Below are 24,109 nucleotides of genomic sequence, written 5' to 3'. Positions count from 1 at the left end.
AATCGTCTCTCTCAATACCCTCTGAATGACGCAAAGCTTTCAACAACTGTACCCTCTTCAGATCTTCATAATGTTCTCTAACAAAGACCTTATCGCCATTTGAAGAGAAGCAGGCCCACTGCACTACACATGCCCCACTATAGGGGAATTTTCCCACCAAAGCCACCTTGAGGGTTTATTATCAAACAGCTCAATTTTACATCCATCTTACCAAACCACACAGTTTCACTTGAAGCCTCAGTGGCGTTAGCTGAACTTTTGGACAATCAAAGGCCTCCCACTATCACTGGTACTGAAATATAGGTGACATCTCCCAACTGAGTAGCCAGGGCCAAAAGGAAATTGACGTCATATTTATACCACAAGGAATAAGGAAGTCATGAATTACTAATAAGCATACAGCACTGGATGTTTTCCTTCCAAATGAATAAAGATACTGAACTTAAATGGTTGTATTTTTCCACCATTTCAGTGTGAGGTTATGCTACCAAAACAACATTACAATTTATTGTAAGACTTCTTACTCATCTGAACGAGGAGTGGCGACATGTTTGTTTACGTCTCTTCAGACACTTCTGAAACTCAAAGGGTACAGCTGCTTTCATTCACTGCAGCACAATCACACCACACGTGTGGGAAATGAGCCCAAGGGGGTGTTCCGAGAACACGGCTCAGCATTTATTTTTTCCCCTTTGCTCCACCTTTGCAGCAGGTATAAAAATACAGCTGGTGCATTGAGACAGGTCACGTAGTGAAACGAAAAAGGCCCTAAGAAAACCACTCAATGCACAGGGAGAGCAAACTAAGCTCATGTTTCAGGTTTCCTGCTGGTCATGGAGCAGCATTAAACACCTGACACAGTGGCTTGGGACGGGGAGGGCTTAATAAAGGGAAAACTACCAGAGGTGGTGCAGGGACACCCAGGATGCAGCAGAGAAAGTGAGCGGCCGGTGTGTGAAGCAGGCTTGAGCGACACAAAGAAACCTGAATTCTGCTCTTTTAGCATCGCTCAGCAAAATCAACATGAGGCCAAGACATGGAAACACATGGAAGAAAAGACCCCACAGCATCTCCTCCGTCACATCATTGTTATGGGAGCATATCTGGATCTCCGCTTTCACTTCCCCTTGTGGCCACTTCGTGCGCAGTGGTCAACGTTCTGCTTTGCTTCGTAATGCCCTCGTGAGGCTGGATAAACCCGCCAGAGCATGAGGAGGCAGGATCAGGGATTGGGATCAGGGATCATCTACATCTCTTTACAGAGTGACGTCCCCAGTCCCAGCAGTCAGCTAGATTTACCATGAGGGCGGCAAGTGCAACAAGATGTACAATGATGAATAAGGAGCCCTGCGGTGGTAACGTTTACACTTTGCTAAAGGGGCTAAATTCTCTGGAGGACCTCATTTCAAAGAGCCCATTGTTAATCGGTGTCAACAGTTTTTTTTATATATATAAAGTTAAATAAAACATTTAAATTTGCTGTGAAATTCCTTAGGCAGCTTCTCCAAGCAATCTCAAATTGACATCTATTCAACAGTCATATGCAGTCATATGATGCCAGGTGAGTTTGTTATGCCTCGACAGCGTTAGCAAAGAATATCTAGTCGATTTTCTTTTATGCCAAGTGGCAAATTTTCACACACTTCATAAAAGTCTCTGTAGAGAATGCTTACCCTGTTTAGAACATACGTTATGCACAAATTAACTTTCTAAAAGGTTGTGGAAAAATGTAGCTACCTATAAAATAGCAAAGGGGAATCCCATCCGACACTTGTCACAATAAAAACAAAAGAAAAAACATAAAGTGTCACTTGAATAATTACAAACATAGTTCTCAAAATGTGGTACAAATAACCCTGGCGAATCCTTTAATAGGGGCAAAGAGATAAGAGGGGAGCTAATAAGTCCAAATAGCCAAAAACAAACCCCACAGTGGAAGCAGACACCAGTGAACCAGGAAGTACCATCAACTGCATTGTATTTACTTCTGAAATGGCAAGACAGATTAAAACCCAACTTAAACATATTTCTAGCTGCAAGTTGGAAAACTAAAAGGATCTGCCAGTTCTCTGCACTCACTGAACAGGCTAACAGCTATGAGCAACACAAGCTAATAGCATGTAGTTTAGTCATTATCAGGTGTCAATCTTATAACAGTGAACCACTTTGCCATGCTGGTTAAAAGATTGACAGATATGTAACAGTAAAAAGAAAAAAAAAACATAACAGTTGGTGTAAGATTTGATTATTTTAGGGGAAACGTAATCCATAAAGTTCATTTTACTGTGCTTTCTAATGTCTAATTTCTTGTAAGGAAAAATGGATGCAACAAAATAGTGGAGACTTAAGTTCTAACACAATTCCTGAATTTTTTTTTTTTTTTTTTTTTTAAAGTGACTTAAAGCACCTTTCATACAATAGACCACGACCTGTTGGACAGGTGTGTCTTGGTTTTCGCAATTTCCAACAAGGAAGGTCTGACTGGTTAATGAATCAAGAGGATGTGCAATTTCGAGGAACATTACCTAACAGTAAGAAGGCTCATTTGTTTTCTTGGCATACAAGAAAAGAAATGACAGGGGGAAAAAAAAGGAAGACAAAAACATTTCCTTGCTATAAACCACGTGTCGCCCAATGGAGACAAAGGAGAGTGAGAAATCAGGCCTGGTTTGTATACGCCCCCACACAGATACGTCACTCTCCACTCCGTATTTACTTTGAAGAGGACTCAACCCAACCATGCAAATATTCAGAGGAAATGTAATAGCTAACAGTAGATGGCACAGCTGATGCAATGCAGATGCTTGAGGAATAAGTTCAAATCAGACTGAGGGGATTTCTGCTCCACAGTAGTAAAAAAGTCTGATTTGCAAAGAGTTGTGCCAGGAATTGCGCAACGATGAGTTGCACAAATTCTAAAGCAGCAAGTCTGACTTTTCAACAAAACCAAACCCAACTCACTCTACACAGTTTCTAACCTGTAGAAGATTATGATCCGTTTTCAGTTTTTTTTTTTTTTTTTTTTTAAATCATTGTCAAATAGTGATCCCAAGCTAGTTAGTCCAACAACCCACAAGGTTGAACCGCTTGGAACTTAAATGTTTCACCATATATTTTGCAGACCTGCAATTTTTTCTCATCTGCTATACTTTATTCACACCAACTTGACTGTTGTGTCTCTTGTGAGGTCATAAATCCAGACATAAGAAAGCAGATTTAGCAGTTTTTCCTCCAATGTGCTTTTTTAAAACATGTTTCCTGAAGGACATCTGTATTTCATTACTATTCTGTGATAAGAGCGTTTTTGTTTTAATCCTTCCTTTCGAGCCGTTACAATTCCTGACATTGGATTGCTACCTTTAGTACTCCCTTGGTTAAATGGTGATCCCTCTGAATTATCTAACTAAACCCCATCGAAACTCTTCATCCTCAATAATCAAGTGCTTGAAAAAACAACAACTGTGAATCACCAATAAAGGAACGACTCTAAACCCCATCGAAACTCTTCATCCTCGATAAAGTGCTTGAAAAAACAACAACTGTGAATCACCAATAAAGGAACGGCTCATCTCTCCATAAGTCTGGTGGCTGCTTCGACCAAACCTTTAAATGAAAGGAGTCAAAAGACTCTTGTACAGACTTCTTTCTGAAACACAAAAGCATGAAAAAATTAAATTTTTAAATGTTATCTTATGCCTGTAGCTTTCAGACATTTTCTTTAGAGATTGTGCATTTGTCTGGGTTTTAATCTGTCTTTCTGGTCTTAAGCTGGTTTTTGTTTTTTTTAACTGTGCTTTGTTCTTTAGTTATATAATTGTCAGATAAGGTGTCCCTCAAGGTTCTGTGTTAAGTCAAACCATTTTTGACACTTTATAGTAATTGTGTGGGTTGGGTAAGTGATGCATCACTATCTCTATGCTGATGACCCAGTTATGCAAATATACTTGGCCTACTTGTTCCACAATACATTATTCTGCTACGATTTGTTCAACTCAGACTGAAAAACCAAGGATATGTACTTAAAAAAAAAGTACATAGGCACATACCTACATGTACGCCTGTGCGGACAGGCACACGAACAGCATCGTTGGTTTTTGTCATTTTTTTGTCCACAGAAGGTACAAATATAAGGTATTTTTCTAAATATCATTTTAATTGATCACAACCTGGCTGTCATTTGGAACTCACAAAAAAAAAAAAACTCAAATTGAGATTAGGGCTCGTTAGTAGCTGCTTATTGTGCTTTCATTTAACATATTAAAAACATACTACATTATCATCCAGCCAACATTTTGTCTTGCATTGAGATAAATCTTTCTTTCTTTTTTTTAAATCAAAGACTCACCGAGGTTCATCGCAGAATGTAAACCTTTTACCCACAATTGCACGTTTATGCATCCACTTCCTGCAGGCTCATTCAGTATTTGTGTTATTTCTAAACTTGAGGGAACGGCACGTGAAACTTCAAACAAGCTCCAACAAAACAAGTCTTACCCAGGTGAACGATACAATGTATCGTTACTTAAATGTAACGATACTAATACTTAAATGTATTTAAAGGATATAGTCGAAGAACCACGGGACGGTTTTGAGGTTTTAATATTTTATTTCTTAGCCATTTCCATTCTTAACTTTCCAATTCTGTTTTGAGGATAACACCGTTGTCTTGGTTTTGCTTAGAATGGACCTCTATTGAAAATGAGGAGTAGCTTTAAAAAAAAAAAAAAAAAAAAAAAAAAGGAAAACAAATACACCGCGGCGGGATTGTGGTTTTCAAATCTAACATCACCGCGCCTGCGCTGTGAGGCACACGCGCAGCTTTATTCATAAAGATGCACAGCAGATGATCCATCCACCGCTGGGCCTGCTCTGCGTTTCTCTTCCTAATTGATGGTGACAGGCTCTTGGAAAATAGATTACCGTCCATTCATAGGCACAGCGGTGCAGGAACAGTGGCTTATCTACGACCAAACGGAGCCTTTTTTCAGTGGCTGGTATTTTTTTCACGATCACGATTAGTTTTTAATGATCCACTTCTTTTTTCTTTTTAACCCAGTCACAGAAACACTACTCGGACAGAACCGAAATTCACCATTGATACAGAATATAAATCAGACCTCCAACTCTCCTGAATGCGAGCTCCAATTTACAGATGAAATAGGGACGAATAAACTTTATAGTTGAAGTTGTACTTTCTCCGAAGAACCCAGTAGTAAAGTGAACTTACTTGCTCTTTTCGGAACTCATGGCGACAAATTTCTTCCTCAAAGATAATCAAGCCTTGTACTCGGCAGATGTCTCTTTTTTATGTTGTTCCAGTTGCGTTATTTGGAAGCCTTCACCTTCTCTCTAAAAAAAAAAAAAAAAAAAAAAAAAAGTAACAAAGGAGGCGATGAGTTGCGTGCTATCTGGCGGGGGATGATCTCTTTTGACTCGGCAAAACCAAACTCAGCGCAACAGGACGCGCAACCCTCCACATCTAGCTGGACTCGTTCCGGGCCAACATCTTAAACGAAACGTCGGAGGCGCGTGGAGAGTCTCCCGAGCTGCGTGTCTGTTTTCCATATTTAACGTCCCATCCCTCCTCCTGCGTGACGCCAGCGTTTGGACGGGGGGGGGGGAGGCGGAGGTCACAAAAAGTTACTCATGGGTGGCGCTCCAGATGCCTCCACTTGACAAACTGCTCCTCTATTGTTTACCAAATTAACTTGCCCTAGAATCTGAAAGCACTTAAAAAAAAAAAAAAAAACAACAAAAAAAAAACAACTTCGGCACACTAAATTTAGACGAATAAGGGAATATGACATCACTTTTAGAGAGCTGTTTATTTAAAAGACGTTTTAAATTCAATAGAATTTCATCAATTAAAAATGGCAAAAGCTTTTAGTATCACCTTAGGTATAAATTTAAAAAAAAAAAAAAAAAAACACAATTAAAGAAAACCAAAGCCATTAATTCAGGTGGTTTTGTTGAGTCCCTACTGGTAGAACCAAGTAAAGGCAGAGAGATGTCCAAAATAGCCTATAGGTTGTAATGGGGACTGGCGACACCTTCTGGAAGAAATACAGGTGCATCTCAGTAAATTCAAATGTAATCACATTTATATTTATGCAATCAAATTCTTGTTTTTATATTTACTATGGTTTTCTGTCTGGGGCTGGCAGAGCCTGAGGGTGCACAGAGATGCAAAGAAAATTTTAAAAAAAAAAGGTAGCGTGATTTCGCTGAAGTTGGAGTCCATTTCAGTTATTTTTGATCAGAGCTACATGATCGTCTCTTGATCAAAAACACTTGTTTTTAAAGATAGCTCTGACTTTGAGTATTCTTTAAAATGTAAAAATAAATCTTATAATTTTATTCGTAAAATCAACACAGACGCCAAATATTAAATCAACCTGTGCAGATGAGCACACATACACACTTTAGTATTTCAAGTATTAGCCTTTACTAAATGTTGGAAAGCTATGCACTCATTTCCATTTATAAATACATGAGTAAAAGGAACAAATAAAATAACACAGCAAAATTAATAAAAAAAGTCCACATTTTCTGTTATTTAAAGCATCAAATGAATGAGAAAAGTGATGGTAGTTGGGGTAATTCATTGTTCCCAATATTCCAGGATGTTGTTCCCTTTGGCCGTCACAATGTGCTCAAGAACTCCTTCACCTAAAAAAACATAATAATAATAATAATAAAAATCTTAAAGGATATTAAAGGTCACCACAAAAATAGAGTCAATGTTAATTTCTGATACTGTTGGTGGAAAGCCCCAGCGTCCAGCTTTTGGCTCAATAAGCAGTTTTTGATTTGAGATTAAACCGCAATGTGTTCTTGTTTACAATCAACAAAAAAAACTGCCCAATAAGCATCTTTTTTAGCTGCGTGAAACCCTGTTGCGAGTTTCCTTCTCAACATCAGAGCTCACTGACTCTGCAGAGCAGGTTGCACAATAGCATTCTGCCTTGAATAGCTCGTTTAAAGTCTGTGCTACAAAAGGGAACTAATGTTTCTATAAAAGTAGTAACTACTACTATTGTCCTCAAAAGTGCAGAATTGCCAGAATACAACTGGAAGTGCACCAATCAGGATTTTCCTGGCCCACACTGACTTCCTGTTTTTGACCTCGCACCCCTTTACATCTATCCTACCAGTTCCCTTTCTGACAAAGTCTGATGATTTGATTTTTCTACAGTTTGTTCCCTTTTTTATGAAGACTTCCTGCATTGCTTAAGAACCTTTACTCACCTTCTCAATCATGTCAGCACTCTTTGAATCGTTTTGCTTAAAATCGTCGTTTACATCCAAGGTCAGAACGGGAACGTCGCTGAGATACTCAAAATCCATGCTGTGGGCACACGTCATGTAGTTAGTGATGTTTTACAATTCACATCTCTGCATTCAAAACCACTTTAAATAGAAACTCATGCTTTTCCATGTCCGAATGTATTCAGTTTTTGAGTTTTTAAATAACATTTGAGCCCAAAATATGTTTTTAAGCAGTTTAAATCAAACTCTGCTTAAGAACAACCGAATTTAAACTTGCCTAAAAAAAACCAAAACATACACATGCATCTACAAATATATGTAGGTAAATATCAAAAATCAAGTTGTGATGTGGCAAATCATAGAACACATTGTTTCTCCTCTTCAGACAAACAATAAATTAGATTCATAAGACAGAGAAAGCAAATTTATACCTTTCCAAACTGCAAGAACTGTGTTCATTAGTCTTATTTTTGAGCATCATATCTACTGTAAGTGCAGAATCTTTAGAATCACAACTTGTCATAGTTTAGCTCCTATTTGTCAATAAAAGTCATTACCAAATTGTAACATTTTAAATAAAAAGCAATGACTTTGCAGCAAAAATGTAAAAATTCTAATATGTTTTTAAACATGCTAATTAAAAAAAAAAGTCCATTATTGTCAGTAGTTTTTGTTGGTCAGTTAAAAACAAACCCATTTTACCATTTTTTTTTTTTTACCATTGAAGTAGAGCAAATAAACAGAAAAAAACAATGTAATTTCATAGATCACCAGTTTACCATTAAATTGTAAGTGCTCCCATCTGTAGCGTGTATACAGCTACTTCCAAACATCAGGTTTGAATAACTATTTGTTAAATCGTCTTAGATTTTTACTTAAGAAAATGGAAATTAGCCTTTCCTTTTTTCTCCCACTTACCCATCTAAGGAAAATAAGAAACAATGGAAGGAAAATATATTAGCATCAACATCGGTCGATTTTAATAATTTTTTAAAAATCAGTCTAAGTAAAACCAGGTCAATATTAAAAGTTTATACTTCTATCTTTGTACAGTTTTTGTTTCAGAGGGTTGGGGAGTGGGGCAGTTATGGAGTGTTTAACAGAAGCAATGTAATCACTTTTACACTGGGAAAAACAATATGGGTAAATATTGGTTATCGCCCATAGCAGCAGTATTCATATTGGCCCAAATTTTCATATCGGCGATTGCCCCGAAAAACAATATATTCCATCCATTTGGACTGTTGTATTGTCCTCTTGACTCGACATCGCTTTACAGAGTGAACCTTTTTCCATTTTGTTCCGTGTCAGAAACATGGTTATGGAGTTGTTAAAAACTTTCAATTCTAGCTCAACCTTTAAATAGTATGCCAACAGTTACGAAGTGATGTTAGCAAGCCATTTCCAGCTCTATACATTCATCCATTTTCCCCTGAATGACCCAAAGCAGACCAGTTCAGGTGCATGCATGTGCATGTGACTCACTTCATGGTCTTATTCTGCAGCCAGCTCTCATGCTTGTAGTGGAGCTTCTCCAGGTATTCCAGAGGGATTTCCTGTTCCTCCTCTCTTCCCCTCATGTGTAATCGCTCCAAGCATTTCTGTGACGCAAACGGGAGAAAATGAACTTATTTGTGTATAACGGGTGTACTCCATTACAAAATATCTATTTTGACCTAAAGAAGAGCAACCAGTAAGTGGAAGAGTACCTCTGGTGAAGCTCTGAGGTAAATGATACCATCTAGCTCAATGTGCTTGCCAAACTGGTTGTGAAGCCAGCCATGCAAGTCCTGGTAGATGGACCATTCAGTCTCATTCATGCATTCACTCTCGTATAGGTTGCCTGCAAAGATGTACCTGCGGCAAAAGGAGACAGGAATGGCTACATTACTAAGACGTGAAACATGCCCCTCAGTTAAAACAGAACATACCATAAAATAAAGTTAAGAGCTAAAGCAGAAGCAATGTCGCAGACTTAGCAATAACATGATTCATTACAAGAGAAAACTGGGGTTTTTTGGGATGTGTGCGCCCTGATACCTGTCGCTGTAGATGGATCTCTCGTAGAACAACACAGGATTCTCAGCCTCTCGGAGCTTCCCGTTTGCAGATTTGATCTGGGCGCGCACTCGGCTGATGCAGGCGTAGCTCTGGAAGGTATAAGCCCACCTCTCGGGCTTCTCGTACATCATCTTCAACACGTTGCTGCCGCTCCTCTGAGACGTGGTCAGCTCCTAACGAAAACAAGGTCAAGACCGTGTGAGAGGGGAAACCTCTCACTAACATTTTGTTAAATATTAAATGTACCCTGACATAACCAAGGCTACTGAAGAAGGGAGCAAAAATGAAAGAATGTTTCAATATCAGTAAGGTAAATACACATTTCAGCTCTTCCGGCTCAGCTTATTGCCTCTATATTTAGATAATCTAGATTTGATCTGATTATCAATTCCCTGAGTTTAAAAATTCATCATAATTACTGTTAGGATTTAGTAATTAGAGGGGAAAATCACTTTTATTTGATAAAGGGTTTGGTACATGCACATTTAAGATGAAAAGTTTAAAACAGACAGTGGAAAATCTACATTCCATGCTTTATGAGCTTAAATTGAAACAGAACTTTCAGAACTTAAGACAAAGAACCAGAACAAATCCTGCATCTCTATTATTTTTACTCCAACAGATGAAAAAAACATAAGTTGCATTAAAGAACATCTCTTAGCCCTTCTTTTATCCAAATTACTTCCAAGTGAAGAAAGAAAATCAGTAAAAGGAAGTCCTCGAGGGCCGCAGTCCTGCAACTTTTAGATGTGCCTCTGCTGCACCACACCTGAATAGAGTAATTAGGTCATTAAGGCTCTGGGGAACTGATCTACACAAGGAGGAGGCAATTAAGCCATTTCACTCATGTTTTGTACCTGTGGCACATATAAAAACTGTAGGACTGCGGCCCTCGAGGACTGGAGTTTGAGACCCCTGCATGAAAACAAATTTGTTTCAACCTGCCACTAGAGGGCGTCTTATTACGCAAGCGGCTGTTTATTGTAGATGTGGCAGCAGGACTTTGTGCAGTGGTCTGAAACATAGGATTGTTGGCTCAGTGACATCAATTCCCGCCACCAATGTCAGAGTGCATAATGTACACAAAAAAATAATCTATGCAACTGTTTTTCTATAATTTTTTTTTTTTTTAAACCAACTTCAAAAACTGAAGCAGATTCTAACCTCACAAACCAGCCCGGTTTCTTCTTTTTAACTACATAGTTCAGTTGCCTTCTGCTTACAAATACAGAAATTAATCACTTGCAACATCTCTGATATCATGTTTATGCCTGGCAGAATAATGTGTGTGCATGTTAAACAAAACAAGGCTGACGCTACAGGTGTGCATGTCTGTGACGATGACATGCTTAACTGTCGTGAAAGCACCTGTTCCCCTGGGTGTGTCATGTTAACTGTAGATATGTGGACAGATGGCAGCTGCACTCTAAATACAGATGGAGACTCTCCCAGTTATCCAGACATGGACAAATGGCGGTCTGCTGCCTTCTGAAGGAGCTTTGACCCTCAAATTATAGATATGATTCTCATAAGTCCACATTAAACTGGCTTTCTGTGTTTTTGTTTATTAATTGTGGTCTCTTTTCAGCTCATTAAGCTGCAGCGTTGGAAATACCTCAAAGTCGCTGCTTGTTATTTGGACATTGCACCATCTAGCGATCGGTTCTGGTACTACCTCCCAGTCGGTGCTCTCCTGCTCCAAAAGGCGCACAAAAGTTGACTTTCCAGCCGCTGCACACAAAAGATACACCAGCTCGACTTCAGCCATACAGAGCAATAACAACTACAAGCTTAACAGTAGAGGTAAAAAATATTGTCATTAACTTTCAAGCAAGTTAAAGAGAAAAAGGCGGACATATACGACTGAAATTGGCGGCAAAGTACATGCCCGTGCGAAAAACAATGCAACAATGTACACAAATAGAAGTGCGTGCTATATAACTGAAATATGACTCAATACACGTTTAAAAATCTTTAAAACATTTTTATAAAACTCCTATTTCTCTCAGACGAGGTTTACGCACCAATGTTTCCTTCGATTGAAATGCGCGTCATTCTCTTCTCCATGGAGTCATTCATTGGGTCGGGGCAAGGTCTCTTCGGGATAGCAGGCATCTTCAAAGATCTGATAACTGCGCCTAAAAGCAGCTGAATAAAGGAGAACAGGGCGAACAGCTGCCGCTGCTGAGGAGTCTCTCGTTTAAATTTGGCGGAATAAGTCCGGAAGCAGTGTTACTCCGCCCCGGAAGCGTTCTCTCCACGGTACCACCCACTTCCGCCTCTGTTTACGTATTTACTAATGCGTTTTAATGAGAAACCTCATCAAAGTCTCATTAACCAAAAAAATAAATAAAAATAAATGTGCAGAAGTAGTTGTTGCTTCTTTAATATATTTTACATGCTGACGCGCAAAATGAGGGGAAATTGACACTTTTGAAAAGCTCCGCAAACTCAAAATTCTCACGGTACGCAGTAAAAACAGGCGATCCAGCGAGTCAAGACCACATTTATTTGCCTTGTAAACAGAATAAACCAAATCAGTAGCACTGAAAATCCATATCAAGCCATTATTTACAATGATTTATCTCATTTACAATTGATTTAAATCAATTACAATTGATTTATCTCATCAATCAATAAAGCAAAGAGGATCAATAGGCTTCGTTGTGGGCATCTCATATTCTATTACACTTCAGAGTATCTGCTGATCAGTAACATTCATAATAATAATTAGATAAGAAAGTCAAACAAACATTAAATATGCAAAACAGGAGTTTTCAATAACTGAATAAAGGAGACGAAGCGGCCTCTAAAAAAGACTCAATATATTCATTTAAGAGAAAGCCACTACTCCATGCTCACTTCAAAAAAAAAAAAAGGTTTTAAAAATCAGTCAGTCCTCAGTATTTACACATGTGCATCAATTTTACTTTCGACAAATTCTGTGAGAAAACATCCGAGTATCACTGTTTCTGAGCTAAAGCGGACACGTTTTTTCATTTCTGTCCCAGCCAAATTTAAGAAGTTTTACGATTATTAAGATTTAGAGCCAACTGGTGATCCGCTTAGTGTTTCAGTCATTGCATAGCAACTAAACTTTTACATTAGGAAATGGGAGCATGCTTCAACTTTTTATTGCACAGTAACAAAAAGAAAGAAAGAAAAATCACACAAGTAGAATAAATCATTAGTTGTGCCTTACAGCTAACCTCGGAGGAAACGGATCCATTTAACATTCATTTGGAAAAATATGAGGAAAAAGATACAGTAGCTCTCAAAACTCAGCTGTTAAAATTTCAGGATTTTAAGAGTATGACCATAAGTCATTTCCAACATTTTCCACCTTTAATGTAATGTAGTAGTTACTTGCACAACTTTTTTTTAAAAAAAAATAAATAAATTTCAGCATTTAAATTTAAAGTTGTAGTTTGTAGATTAACAAAGGGATCTCATGCTAAAGTATGATACAGTTCAGGTTCGTTCAAGGTTGTGGAAACTTTCTACTTTTTTTTTTTATTTCGTCCCAAAACGGATTCGTTAGCGTAGCTTTTAAAATTGCACAATTTTGTTGCGGTAGAAGGTGGGGAAAAGTTTGGAAAATTGTCCATCAATGTTCTCACATTTTTAGCTCTCAAAAAACCTGAAATTATACGTGTATGCGTTTGAGCTCTACTGCGTACGACCAGTCACATGACACATCTTCTCACAACGTTCGACATATGCAGAGGAAAAACATTCAGGCAAGAGTGGTTTGAAAACTTGTTCAAAGTGCTTCATGGCTATCCAGATACCAAGGTATGTAGCGTTATCTGACTCAAAAATGCTTATAAGTTCTCTAACAGTGGAGGTTAAATATGCATCTGTATCTATCTGCAGGTATGTATGTACAGTTGAAGGTTTCTGATCCCTCGCTAAATGTTTCTACTCGAAAGATTTGAGCGTTTAAAGGAGGAAACTAGCACACAGGGACAAACCTAAGAGCTTATTATTATTATTATTCTTAATAATAGTCCCTGCTCTAAAATAAAAAAAAAAAAGAAACTCTAGCCTCACTTCTATAACCTTTGACACATTCATTTATCATCACCCTCTCAGAGCACAAGGAGACTTGCAAAAATGAAAGGAGTAAATTTGGGAGTTTACAGAAAAAAAAAAAAATCCATCCAATAAAAGGTAAAGAATAAAGTAACAAATAGGAAAATTCAGGGCTGTTTAGGTCTAAAGGGAGGTAGGTTGAAAACTTGAAATATGTCGATCAAATATGGCCTTAATCTTCGGACAGTTCTCGTTGCTGATATAGGGCGACGACGAGCCGTGCTAGGCACTTAGGGTTCTTCTGTACTGATGGCAACTACAGCGGTCAACTAAAGTCTGACCTTTGAATGGAGAACGAAACAAAAGAGGGAAAACTACTGACCAAGACTTAAAGCTGGCTTCGAATTTCACCGCTATTCTCACTTGTGAGTGCATTGGCTGGTCAGAGAAATGAAAATTCATGAACATACAATATGTCTTTATAATTCTAAATTATAATCGTCATGTGTGGATACAAGGGATTCTCTTCCATGCACCTAAATGTTTTTTTTCTCTCTCAATGTTAACCAAGTCTATAATCCCTGATAATAATAATAATAATAATAATAACAATAAAAAAAAAAAATTAGTCCTGGTGCCTTAAATCTATCAAAAACCCAGCCGTCTTCCTGGCAATGTTAAAAACATTTCCCCAAATGGAAATCCATGTAGTATATACTGCATACATACAGCCAGAGGAGGGGGTGGGTATCTGTGCAAAAAACTAGAACGATAAAATACATGTCTGCATTGTTGTTTATCTATCCTTAGTGGTGAGTTTCTCAATCAGCTCCTGTAGTGGGGCCAGCTCTTTCCTGTCAATGAGGTTGAACTCCTGAGAGGAGAAAAATAAAGGGGGGAGGTGTTTAATACTTGTGTGCATATATTGATATTATTCTTCAAATATTTGAGAATTTTCACCTGTACAAAAAAGATGAAGTGTTTGAAGGAAGTGTTGAGGTGGGCCTCCTCCTGCAGCTGCATGACGGAGTCAAAGTGCTGGTGGTAGATGTGGGCGTAAACCCTGAACAGCCGCTTCAGGATGGTCTTCGCCACAGACATGAAGTTGCGCTTAAAGGGAACGCCTTGAAAAAAAAAATGAAAAAAAGAAGATAGAACAATTAGGTGAATAAGTAGCAGAAAAGCTATTAAATGACTAAATATAGTGCTTTGAAAATTTTGTCCACCCGAGACTTGTTGAGGGTTAGAGTCAGGAAGAGGGTAGGTAAAAATCTCTGCAGACCACACATATCCTGGACATGAACTGCCTAGACCAGGGGTGTCAAACTCCAGTCCTCAAGGGCCGCTGTCCTGCAACTTTTAGATTTGCCTCTGCTGCACCACACCTGAATAGAATAATTAGGTCATTAAGGCTCTGGAAAACTGATCTACACAAGGAGGAGGTAATTAAGCCATTTCATTCCAGTGTTTTGTACCTGTGGCACATCTAAAAACTGCAGGACAGCGACCCTTGAGGACTGGAGTTTGACACCTCTGGCCTAGACCTTTCCTCTTCAGGTCTGCACAAAAACCAGCCGCCATAGAGACAACTTACAGTTTGGGAAATGTTAACGAAAATGTTAACTTAATGTGTCATGCTGTCCATTTATCCTGCCTTCTTTTCGCGCAGATGGAAAACAAGAACGAACAAGATCCGGACAGCGTTTTCACCTGGATTGCAAAAGTGTTTGTTGGCAGGCCACAGCACGATTGGAGGAAAGCGAGAACAATCATGGCAGCGACACACAAGCACCTCACGGCACCAACATGTTAAGCACTCATCTCCAGGATGGAACATTTCTTCATGTTCAAACAGACCTCCCCCCGCTGTAAAGCTCAGCAGTCTGCTGAGGAGACCTGCTGTAGGAAAACAGAGTCTCTGCCGATCAATTATTTATCAAAGCCACAACAAAGAAAAGGACAAAAGGGAGCGTAGTACTTATTTGTCAAGAACCATAAACATTAAAACTTCAAAGGCTCTAATATGACAGGTTTAAAAAGAAACAACTTTAGAGCAGCATCTTACTGTAAAAGTAGTTAAAGTGTGGATAGGAGCTTGAAAATGATCATGCTCACCCATCAGGATGTATGTTTTCCATATTTCCCGTTGAATTTCAGGATGACAGTCGTATTGAAAGACAGCTGTCGTTTTTGTCATTTTCACGACTTGGATTGAACTTTGTTCATACGTTTTCAACTTTGATCATGCTAGTCATACAATTTTATAGTTATAATATGTATCAAAATCAGGCAACAGAACTGAACTAACTTTACTATTTGCGAGTTTTACACCAGCCATGAACTGGGAAAAGATGAAGATGAGTGGCACAGACAGAGAGACAATCTTCTTAATGTTTAGCATTAGCTTCTGCTAATTTTATTATGCTTTTAGCAGATAAGCATTAGCTTCTTCAAATTTTAAATTTTTTTGTATTAAGCAGCTTAGCGCCAACTTCAGCTATTTTTTTATGTGTTTAACGGTTAAGCACTACTTTCCACAACTTTTAAATGTGTTTTGCGGTTTAGCTTCCGCTCATTTTCTTAGCGTTAAGCGGCTTAGCGTCAGCTTCAGCTATTTGTGATTAGCGGTTTTGCTTTAGCTAATTTCTTTAATGTGTTCGGTATTAGCTTCAGCAAATTTCAGTAATGTGTTTAGTGTTGGCTTTGGCAAATTGTATCAAATTATTATTTGACACTAGGTATTTTTCTGCAATAAATATTGGCAAATTTAGTGCAAAAATACATTTCCTTGATGGCCATCTTGAATGTTTCAGTGACTAACTTTCTTTTCTTCAAAAAAAAAAAAAAAAGAAGCAATTTTCTGTGAACAGCTATTGCAAATTAGATTCTTGTATCCAAATGCAAGAGATTTTGCTGAATTATTCAATTATCTGCTGCACTCTGTTGCTTGGATCCGAATATGGAAATCTAAAGATTATGGAGAAAGAAGGCAAATCTGCTGCCTTAAGGAAGGCACATTGAGCTCTTCTCCTGAGATGTACACTTCTGAGGCCAGCTGACATCCATTTATGCCGGCTGATCTCTACAAAAATAACGCTCGACGCTTAACAACGCAGGCCTCAGCTGGCATAGAGGCTGAGACATGACTGTGTGCTTCAACCACAAATTACAGAACATGAATCATGCTTAAGTGTCAAGTACAAGCATGAAATCTACCTCTGCTACAGAGGTCGGTTGCCGCTAATTATACGTGTAAAAAAAAGATCAGTGCACTGTGGACTGTATGTAAATATTAAAGCAAGACGTCGGGGCCCATGTCTCTGTTTCATAGATCCAGGATTTCCATTTTTATTAGCTATAGCTTAAGTGTATTTGTATAGCTGCTAAAAAAAAAAAAGCAGCTTGTACATTTAGAAGACGGGTAAAAAGCACCTCTCCACTGGGCTGGAAAGAAACCTCACCGATCTTTGAAGGGAAAAGCGTTTCATCATCCAGCTGGTCCTGCACCCATGTCATGAGGTAATCGATATACTTGGGGGCTGAGCATTTAATGGGCTTCTTGATGTTGGTTCCATCGGCCCAATGATACTCGTACCTGCAGAGAACAGATACAAGTTTTGTTTTGGCTTTTTTTGTGTGTGTATGTGTGTGTGTGTGTGTGAATAAACTATAAATATAACACCTGGAAGGCCAGAGACGTTTTTCCAGTCTAGTCACCAGATGTGATTCTCAGTAGACCTTGAAGAGGCTAATCTAAAATAGTCACTAGGCATGCAAAATGCCTGGTGAGCATCCACTGGTGAGGCAAAAACACATCTCTACTATAAGAGGTTAATAAAGTAATTGAATCCATTGGATGTTTCAGAAACATCTGCTTATGTACCGTTTGTTGTTCAGCTGATACATGAAAATCAATGCAATACTCTAATTATAACTATTGTGAAGAAATTAGCCAGACTTTAATAAAAGCAAGTAGCTGCTAAGGTGCTCTTACTTAGGACCGGCAGACATGACTGGACAACTTTCTTCTGTGCAGAAGTCTGTGATGGTGCCATACAGCATGTTGATCTGGTTGAAGAAATCCACCGCTGAGGGAAAAAAAATAAAAATAGAAAATTATTATTATTTTGTTGATGCCGGGATTAACAGATGAGAATCAAGTCTCCCCGTATTTCAATCGCCAGGCAGAAAGCCCACGTTGCATTTCCAGAATAAAGTTATTTTAAAGGCTTTGAGGTAAAACAACAAGTTCTTATTTCAGGTTTCTATCTCCATGATGATATTTTTCTACAGTGGGCAAGTTCCTAATACGGAACACGGAAAAACCAGAAACTGCAAGTAAATGAGGAAGAAAGGATTAAAATAAAAAAGAGAAAAGATGAAAGGATCCAAGAAATGAATCAACATGAAATCAATATGAAAGAAAGGAGGATAGACAATAAAAGAATAAAGGACACAAAGAGGAAGAAAGGATAGATAAAGGTAAGGAATAAAAACAAGGCACCAAGTTTGACACAAGACAGGAAGGAGGACAAGATTAATAAAGAGATGAAAAAGGAACAAAGGGCAGAGGGAAGGAAAGAAGAAATGGCACAAGGAAGAAAGAATAGAACAAAGAATTTAAAGAAAGAAAAGAAGGAAGGAAGAACAGCAGGATGGGGAATAAATACCTTTCCATACTCAGAATCTTTTTCCCAAATGATCTCCCACTGGACTGTCCCTTTAAATGAGCCCCCATGCTGGATGTGCTGCTGCTAGCATTAGCATTAGCATTATCAATGATGCTCACAGTCACTTTTCTCCAATGTAAACAATCACTTCATGGTAGCAATAAATGCTAAAAAGTCTCATTTGAAAATCGCTATCAAGTTCTTTCATGCTGCCTATCAGGTCACCATGGCAACCAATTTTTACAGCATATTTAAAATTACACTGACCCAAATGATGGCTACCCATCACTTCCTTACAGAAAGCAGTGCTGCCGCTGAACGGAGGCTCGTTTTTTTTTTTTTTTTTGGACTCTCATTTCCCAAAAGGAACGTTTTATTTCATCACTTTATCGCAAAACTGGAAAGCTGCATTCAGGAAAACAAAAAGTCAAAGCTTTGGACTCAACCGTCCATTTTGTTACGACACGTTGACACATAGATAAAGTGACACATCTCCAAAGAGATTATGGGACTTTTGTGTATGAATTAAGTGTGGATTTTCTCGTGGGCCGCTCATTGTACAGCTGAGCAACAAACTTATTTTGTTTACAACATGTTAAGAATGACTGATGCGAGGCCACCATCTTGTTTGACAAGCAGTTTTTTTTCACAGTTTCTATTTATTTGGACTTTGAAATCGGGTCAACTCTCTGACCAAGTCATTCTAAGATTTAAAAAAATAATAATAATAAAGTCATGATGTTAAAACAATACAGATGTAGTAATATGAGAATGAGGTCATATGATAATTAAGTCTACATAATCCAAGAATAAAGTCTTGTTATTGCCAGAGTGTTTGGTGAATGAAGTAGTAATTTTATGAGAACTCCAACACCAAAGATTAAAAAAGATGAGTTATTTAAGCTTTTTTTTGTCATTGAAAGAACTATTTTTCCTTGTAATTTGAAGACAATTCTGGTAAAATTGCTTCTTTATTCTGCATTACGACAACACTCTCGCAATCAAACAAAAACTCTCGCAGCCTGGCAATAATACTTCGTTATTTCATGACTGAAATAAAAGCAACTTTTAGTACCTATTGTCTGTCATTAGCTTTTTAAAGAAAAGAAAATTCAAAGAAAATGAGAAAAAAAAGAGATTAAAATCAGATCTGGTATGGGGGGAAAAAAAACGTGGTTTTATTTTTAAGCCATGTCACACTGTGTTACTGCAGCTTCCTATGAGCAGCAATCATGTGAAAAGTCAGTGAGCCCTGATGGCGAGAGAAGTGACTGCTTACAGCTGTTTTTCTCCCAACTTCCCTTTATTGTGAAAGTCAGAGCAGCTTGTGCAACAGACTAAAAAAAATCTTCCACTGTAATGAAAACCTGCACTATGTGAAAAGCGCTGCTGCGAACCTGGTGCGAAATTCTTGGTTCGTAACCATTTGGCTGCATGTCGACCCTGCTGAACAAATTCAACTTTACAAGAACTGGATCGTGGGAGGAATTCATCTTTAAGCGGAGTCATTCACCGCTCCTTAGCGGAAAGTAAACAGGGCCCTTAACGAACGGCTCAATAAAATCTATTTAGCATTCGCAGCGGTCTTCCTGCCATGAAAGCGAGCGGTCTTTAGAGGGAAAGCCAAGAGCTCACACTGTGAAAAGTTCACCCTCACCTGATCCACGACCTGGACAAACTGACATTTGAGGAACGAGAGGTTATTTTTAAAGAAAAAAGAAAGAAAAGGAGGTGTTGAGATAAAGAATTTGACTGGAAAAAAAAAAAGGCAAAAGGCAGGACTCACTGTTGACGGCAACCCACTCATTTAAGTCTTCCCCCTCGGGCAACATGACCGCCATGCGCAGGTTTCCACTCCCCAGCGTCGCCTCGGCGTGTTTCAACAGCTCATACTGATGAGAACCCTCCGGGATATTCTTCTTGGGCTTGAATGTTTTGGACGAACGGTTTCCACTGTGGAAAGACGGCAACAAACAGAGAGATAAATCACTTGAGTTCACAGAAAGAAAGTTTGCTTAAATAAATTGAAAAAAAAAAAAAAAAAAAAAATCAAGTCAGGGTATTTATTTTTTTTCCAATTATTACTGACAAAGGAGCCACAGATGCGAGAACAGTGAAACAGAACAGTACATCTCTCTGTGTTTAATGAGGCTGCATTCAGGATCTCACACTGCTCCATTAAACAAGAATTTTTCAGGCATCACAGCAGAAACGCACAGAAACAGCTCGGCGGCTAACTAAGATGTCAAGTCCTTGTTAGACTTGCTAAGGCAAGTCCTTTTCTGCGTCTCTCGCATCTGACTCTTTGGATGAAACAAATAAAAAGAAGAAACCATCATGAGAATTAGCGTAGATGAATAAAATAAGCACCTAAAGCAACGTATACTGCCATTTATGAAGCGATTTCACAACAATGACGAGAAAATAAAGAGGTTGTGTCATCCGAGGAGCCGTACTCTTTCTATTCCAGTTCGAAGGAATCATTAAGCTAGATAATGAAGCGATTACCTCTTACATCCACATCAAGCAGTGTTTGAGCAGGACTGTGAGCTCCGGGCAGAAATAAAAGCGAGAACGTAAATGTTTCTTGAATTTAAGCGTACTACGAAAACATACTAAATTTTTTATTTTTAAATTTTGGTGTTTTCACTGTAAACTCATTTTAATCCCAGCTTCCCTGTGTAGAACAGAGCATTCAGGCCAATTAACATTATTTTAAACAGACATTTTGCTGCTTTTAAAGTGCAAGCCAAATGAAATTTTAATTTACACAATGCAACAGACAGAAATTGACTGTCAACATGTTCCAACACTTAATGAGCCAACATCTTCATACTGCACACACCCTCTCAAAGTGAAAACACAACTGAAGCTGGTGCCAACAAAGCGGATATTTATCAATGGAGAAGATTTTTATGAAACAAAACCTCATTTTAAACAAAACTGAGATCTTTAGTTTGGGAGCTCTTCACCAATTCATTACATGAACAACCTTTCGGTAAACTCTTCAGTGTCGTATAAACTAATAACTCCAGTAGAGTAAAAGGTTAATTTTCGTTGAAACATAGAATGCTCCTAAAAATTTTAAATATTATTTGTAATTAAAATGCTGATGGTCGTATTTGCTTCCCACCTGTATAAATTTTAAATGCAACAAATCTATTTGAATTAAAATTGCATTTCAGCAGAACTTTGGTTAGAAATGTTAATTTAGAAAAAATAATAATCAAAAAACAAAGAAACGGCTTTAAATTGTAAAGGGAGTGAGATATTACAATTTAGCTTTACATTTTTTAAAAATTTAATTTTGGTCACCATTTCACTCATATACAAGTCCTGCCATCCTAGTATATTTTTTTTGCCGGTAGTTTTTCTTCTAATTTCAATTTCATACACGGTTATTAAACAGTTTGTAGTTTACAGACGACGCAGAAACACATTCCTTACTCAAGAACACAGCTTTGGAGGCCAAACGAGACCGAGCTGTGTTTTGTTTGACTGAAGCTAATGTTAGCACTTGTTAGCAGTGTGCACCAGCAAATATCCAGGCCACACGACGAATAGATTTTTTTAAAAAAAACTCTAATTACATTAACTATAAGTCTTTTTGGAACACATAGTAATTGGTTACACGTTGATTCAACTAAACTAGAATGTGTGAGAATTTTTAAACAGAAAACAAGAAGAACACACGCAAATAACACTAATGATGAAAAGGCAAGTCCAGGAAGTAGACTAATCCTTTGTTTATTTTATCGCTAGCTGGCTTCCCAGCAGTGAAATATCAGCTACTGTTCTCTACAACTTAAAACCCAAGTCACGAAGGCAAAAAGGGACTTCACCAAGTATTCATAACTCACAAAAGGAAGCTCATGGTTCCCCGGAGATCAGGGGGAAAAAATCTTCTTTAAATCAGGCTGAGAGGATGGACACCGAAAAGGGACCAAACTCTTTAATCTCACTCTTCTTCTCTGGCTTTTTCTGTCGGAACCGATGAATTTCTCAAATAAATAATTGCATAGCCAAAAAAGCTCCACGCTAGCGACACAGAAGGCAGCTTTGTTTGCCAGACTCTGATATATGACTGCTGCTCTAAACGCAGAGAGAAGGTACCTGACTTCTTCAGCAGATACTTCAATTGGACCAACAGGGATTTCTGATGTGTGCTGCCATCTAGTGGATCAAAAATTAAGGCACTAGTTTTGGTTTAATGACGTATGTTTTCTTTTAAATACATTTTTTAAAAGTTCCAATTGCTTTTATGATTGGAATTTAAAAAAATAATAATATTTACCTTTTTTTTGTATTTCAACCTTACAATTTTAACTTATTTATCACATTCCAATCTCCACATTTTTCCTGCAGTGCTCATCAACCTAAAGAGAAAAAAAAATCAAGTAGTTTGCAGAAAGAAGTGTATAAACCAACTCCACCCTGACAGATAAGAACAAGACACAAAACAGAAATGTTGTTCGGGATCACAACTTTAAGAGAACTTAAAACTTTGATGAACCTCTACTTTGCTCTAGCATAATAAAGACACTACCCAAATGCCCTTGTCATCGACTCTTATTGACTCCTGGTAGAGATCTTCCTCAGAGAAAGATTCAATCACACAGATGAGGCCAGAGAGAGTGTGTCAAGGGCAGACAAGCACACTAGCAGAGGACCAGGAGAGGATGTACACAAAATGTCCACAGAGGAGGAAGAATCTTCAGTGACTCGTCAGAGGGAATCCAGGCCTTCAGCAAGGATTTCTGAGACACTACATAACATTTAGAGAGCTCAGCTACAGCGTTACTGCTGATAATCACCTTCAGATCTCCTGCTGCCTCGCTTAAGCAGAGTCCTGATCAGATGATGGGTCAATCAAACCCAGGATGTGACAATATTGTCAATTATCGCCAAAAGGTTTTTAATTGGAAACAGTTTTTCACATCTCACGCCTGCTTCTGGGTTTCCATTATCACCAGTGTGATCAGTCTTGCTTATGATTTAGATCCAAAGAATTCAAATGAAATAACACCAGCCAAATATTAGATTCTTCACATGTATTGAAGTCAGAAAGGGTTTGTGACAGAACAGTCAAAATTGAACCAAAACATAAGACAAAACAGTGTACCAACGTATCGGACTGAAATATCTCAAAATAATATGAAAAAAACCAGTCACCCACTGTCCAGAAAACGGTTTACTTTGGAGGACAGTCAAAAACAACTGGCAACACGTCTGGGTCAAACTGGGCTGAAAAACTAACACTTTTATCTTTATCTTTTATTATTATTTTTAAAGAAATAAAAATGTATATATATATAAAAATAAAGAGATATTAGACCACATGTGTGACTATAAAGTATGTACATAAATACCGAAATAAGCCTAATTTATGTGTAATTTAACACAAGCTTGGTTACTAACCAAATATTATGCTTCCATTTCTATGGATTAATGACGATGACATTCATGCCTCTTGTTCCTTTTAGTGCACCCTGATTTTACAAATACGGGAACACGGAGCAACATGCATAAATAAAAACATTTAAACCTTACTACGGCCCCCCTCTGAATTTGCATCATCCAAATCATTCCTGCTGCACTCAGTGCTACTGCCATTTTTTCCTGCTTTATCATCTTATAATATCATTATAAACATTGTAATAACACTATTATTATTATTATTATTATTGTTATTATTATTATTATCACAACAATAACAATGACGTTCTTCTCCTAACGTCATTGTGTCATTGTTGTCATCGTTTCACAATTGTATTTCTTTAAAACTATATATATCTATATTTTTAACAGTTATGGACAGATTAAAAATAATTTATTTACTAATTTCACAGTTGATCCTAATGATCACATCAGCATTCATTTAATCGATGGCTTATTGCTGCATTATTATTGAGACTCGACAGCTTTTCTATTAGCAGGAAAGTCACGAATCCACTGGGGTGGCTTGTGTTGCTTTCAAGTACCATCTGAAATGAAGGTAATTATCAAAACCTTAGGTTTTTTTTTCTTTAGGGACTCCTATTTTTTTTTTTTAAAGGATGCTGGAGAATTGTTTG

At 37.9% G+C, this 24,109-nt stretch overlaps 3 protein-coding genes across 6 annotated transcripts in view; all 3 read right to left on the bottom strand.

Moving 5' to 3' along the window:
* The window catches only part of LOC114149448 (electrogenic sodium bicarbonate cotransporter 1-like), a 37,029-nt gene extending 31,451 nt beyond the window's left edge, over window positions 1-5,578 (bottom strand). For 3 of the 4 annotated variants that reach the window (XM_028025319.1, XM_028025320.1, XM_028025321.1), the window contains exon 1: window positions 5,228-5,576. In XM_028025319.1, coding sequence (XP_027881120.1) covers window positions 5,228-5,247 — 20 coding nt within the window. In that variant the 5' untranslated portion in view covers window positions 5,248-5,576. Of the gene's footprint in view, window positions 1-5,227 lie in introns of all 4 variants that reach the window. The other variant, XM_028025323.1, reaches the window with a different exon arrangement.
* Window positions 5,579-5,806: 228 nt separating this feature from the next.
* Window positions 5,807-11,552, bottom strand: dck (deoxycytidine kinase). Its single transcript, XM_028025324.1, has 7 exons — window positions 11,355-11,552; window positions 10,946-11,061; window positions 9,310-9,503; window positions 8,979-9,126; window positions 8,755-8,870; window positions 7,249-7,348; window positions 5,807-6,669 (listed from the first exon to the last, which is right to left on the bottom strand). Exons 1-7 carry the CDS (start codon window positions 11,443-11,445, stop codon window positions 6,643-6,645), a joined length of 792 nt encoding a protein of 263 aa, XP_027881125.1. The 5' UTR covers window positions 11,446-11,552; the 3' UTR covers window positions 5,807-6,642.
* An 887-nt stretch (window positions 11,553-12,439) lies between these two features.
* LOC114150020 (MOB kinase activator 1B) lies at window positions 12,440-22,159 on the bottom strand. The gene is made up of 6 exons (XM_028026195.1): window positions 21,896-22,159; window positions 19,822-19,988; window positions 17,360-17,453; window positions 16,827-16,960; window positions 14,326-14,489; window positions 12,440-14,239 (listed from the first exon to the last, which is right to left on the bottom strand). Exons 1-6 carry the CDS (start codon window positions 21,907-21,909, stop codon window positions 14,162-14,164), a joined length of 651 nt encoding a protein of 216 aa, XP_027881996.1. The 5' UTR covers window positions 21,910-22,159; the 3' UTR covers window positions 12,440-14,161.
* Window positions 22,160-24,109: the final 1,950 nt, after the last annotated feature.

This window comes from Xiphophorus couchianus, chromosome 8 (genome assembly GCF_001444195.1).
Source record: "Xiphophorus couchianus chromosome 8, X_couchianus-1.0, whole genome shotgun sequence".
NCBI lineage: Eukaryota > Metazoa > Chordata > Actinopteri > Cyprinodontiformes > Poeciliidae > Xiphophorus > Xiphophorus couchianus.
The sequence above is the reverse complement of the archived record's forward strand: the minus strand, read 5'-3'. Positions and strand labels throughout refer to the sequence as shown.

Coding starts and splice junctions, on each gene's coding strand:
- dck (XM_028025324.1), bottom strand. CDS start 11,445: ATGCCTGCTATCCCGAAGAGACCTTGCCCCGACCCAATGAATGACTCC. Junction 7,349..8,754: donor CTGCAGAATAAGACCATGAA/GTGAGTCACATG, acceptor GTGTGCCCACAG/CATGGATTTTGAGTATCTCA. Junction 6,670..7,248: donor GTGCTGACATGATTGAGAAG/GTGAGTAAAGGT, acceptor ATGTTTTTTTAG/GTGAAGGAGTTCTTGAGCAC.
- LOC114150020 (XM_028026195.1), bottom strand. Junction 16,961..17,359: donor GTCATGTCTGCCGGTCCTAA/GTAAGAGCACCT, acceptor TGTTCTCTGCAG/GTACGAGTATCATTGGGCCG. Junction 14,490..16,826: donor GCTTTTCCCTTCAAAGATCG/GTGAGGTTTCTT, acceptor TTTTTTTTCAAG/GCGTTCCCTTTAAGCGCAAC.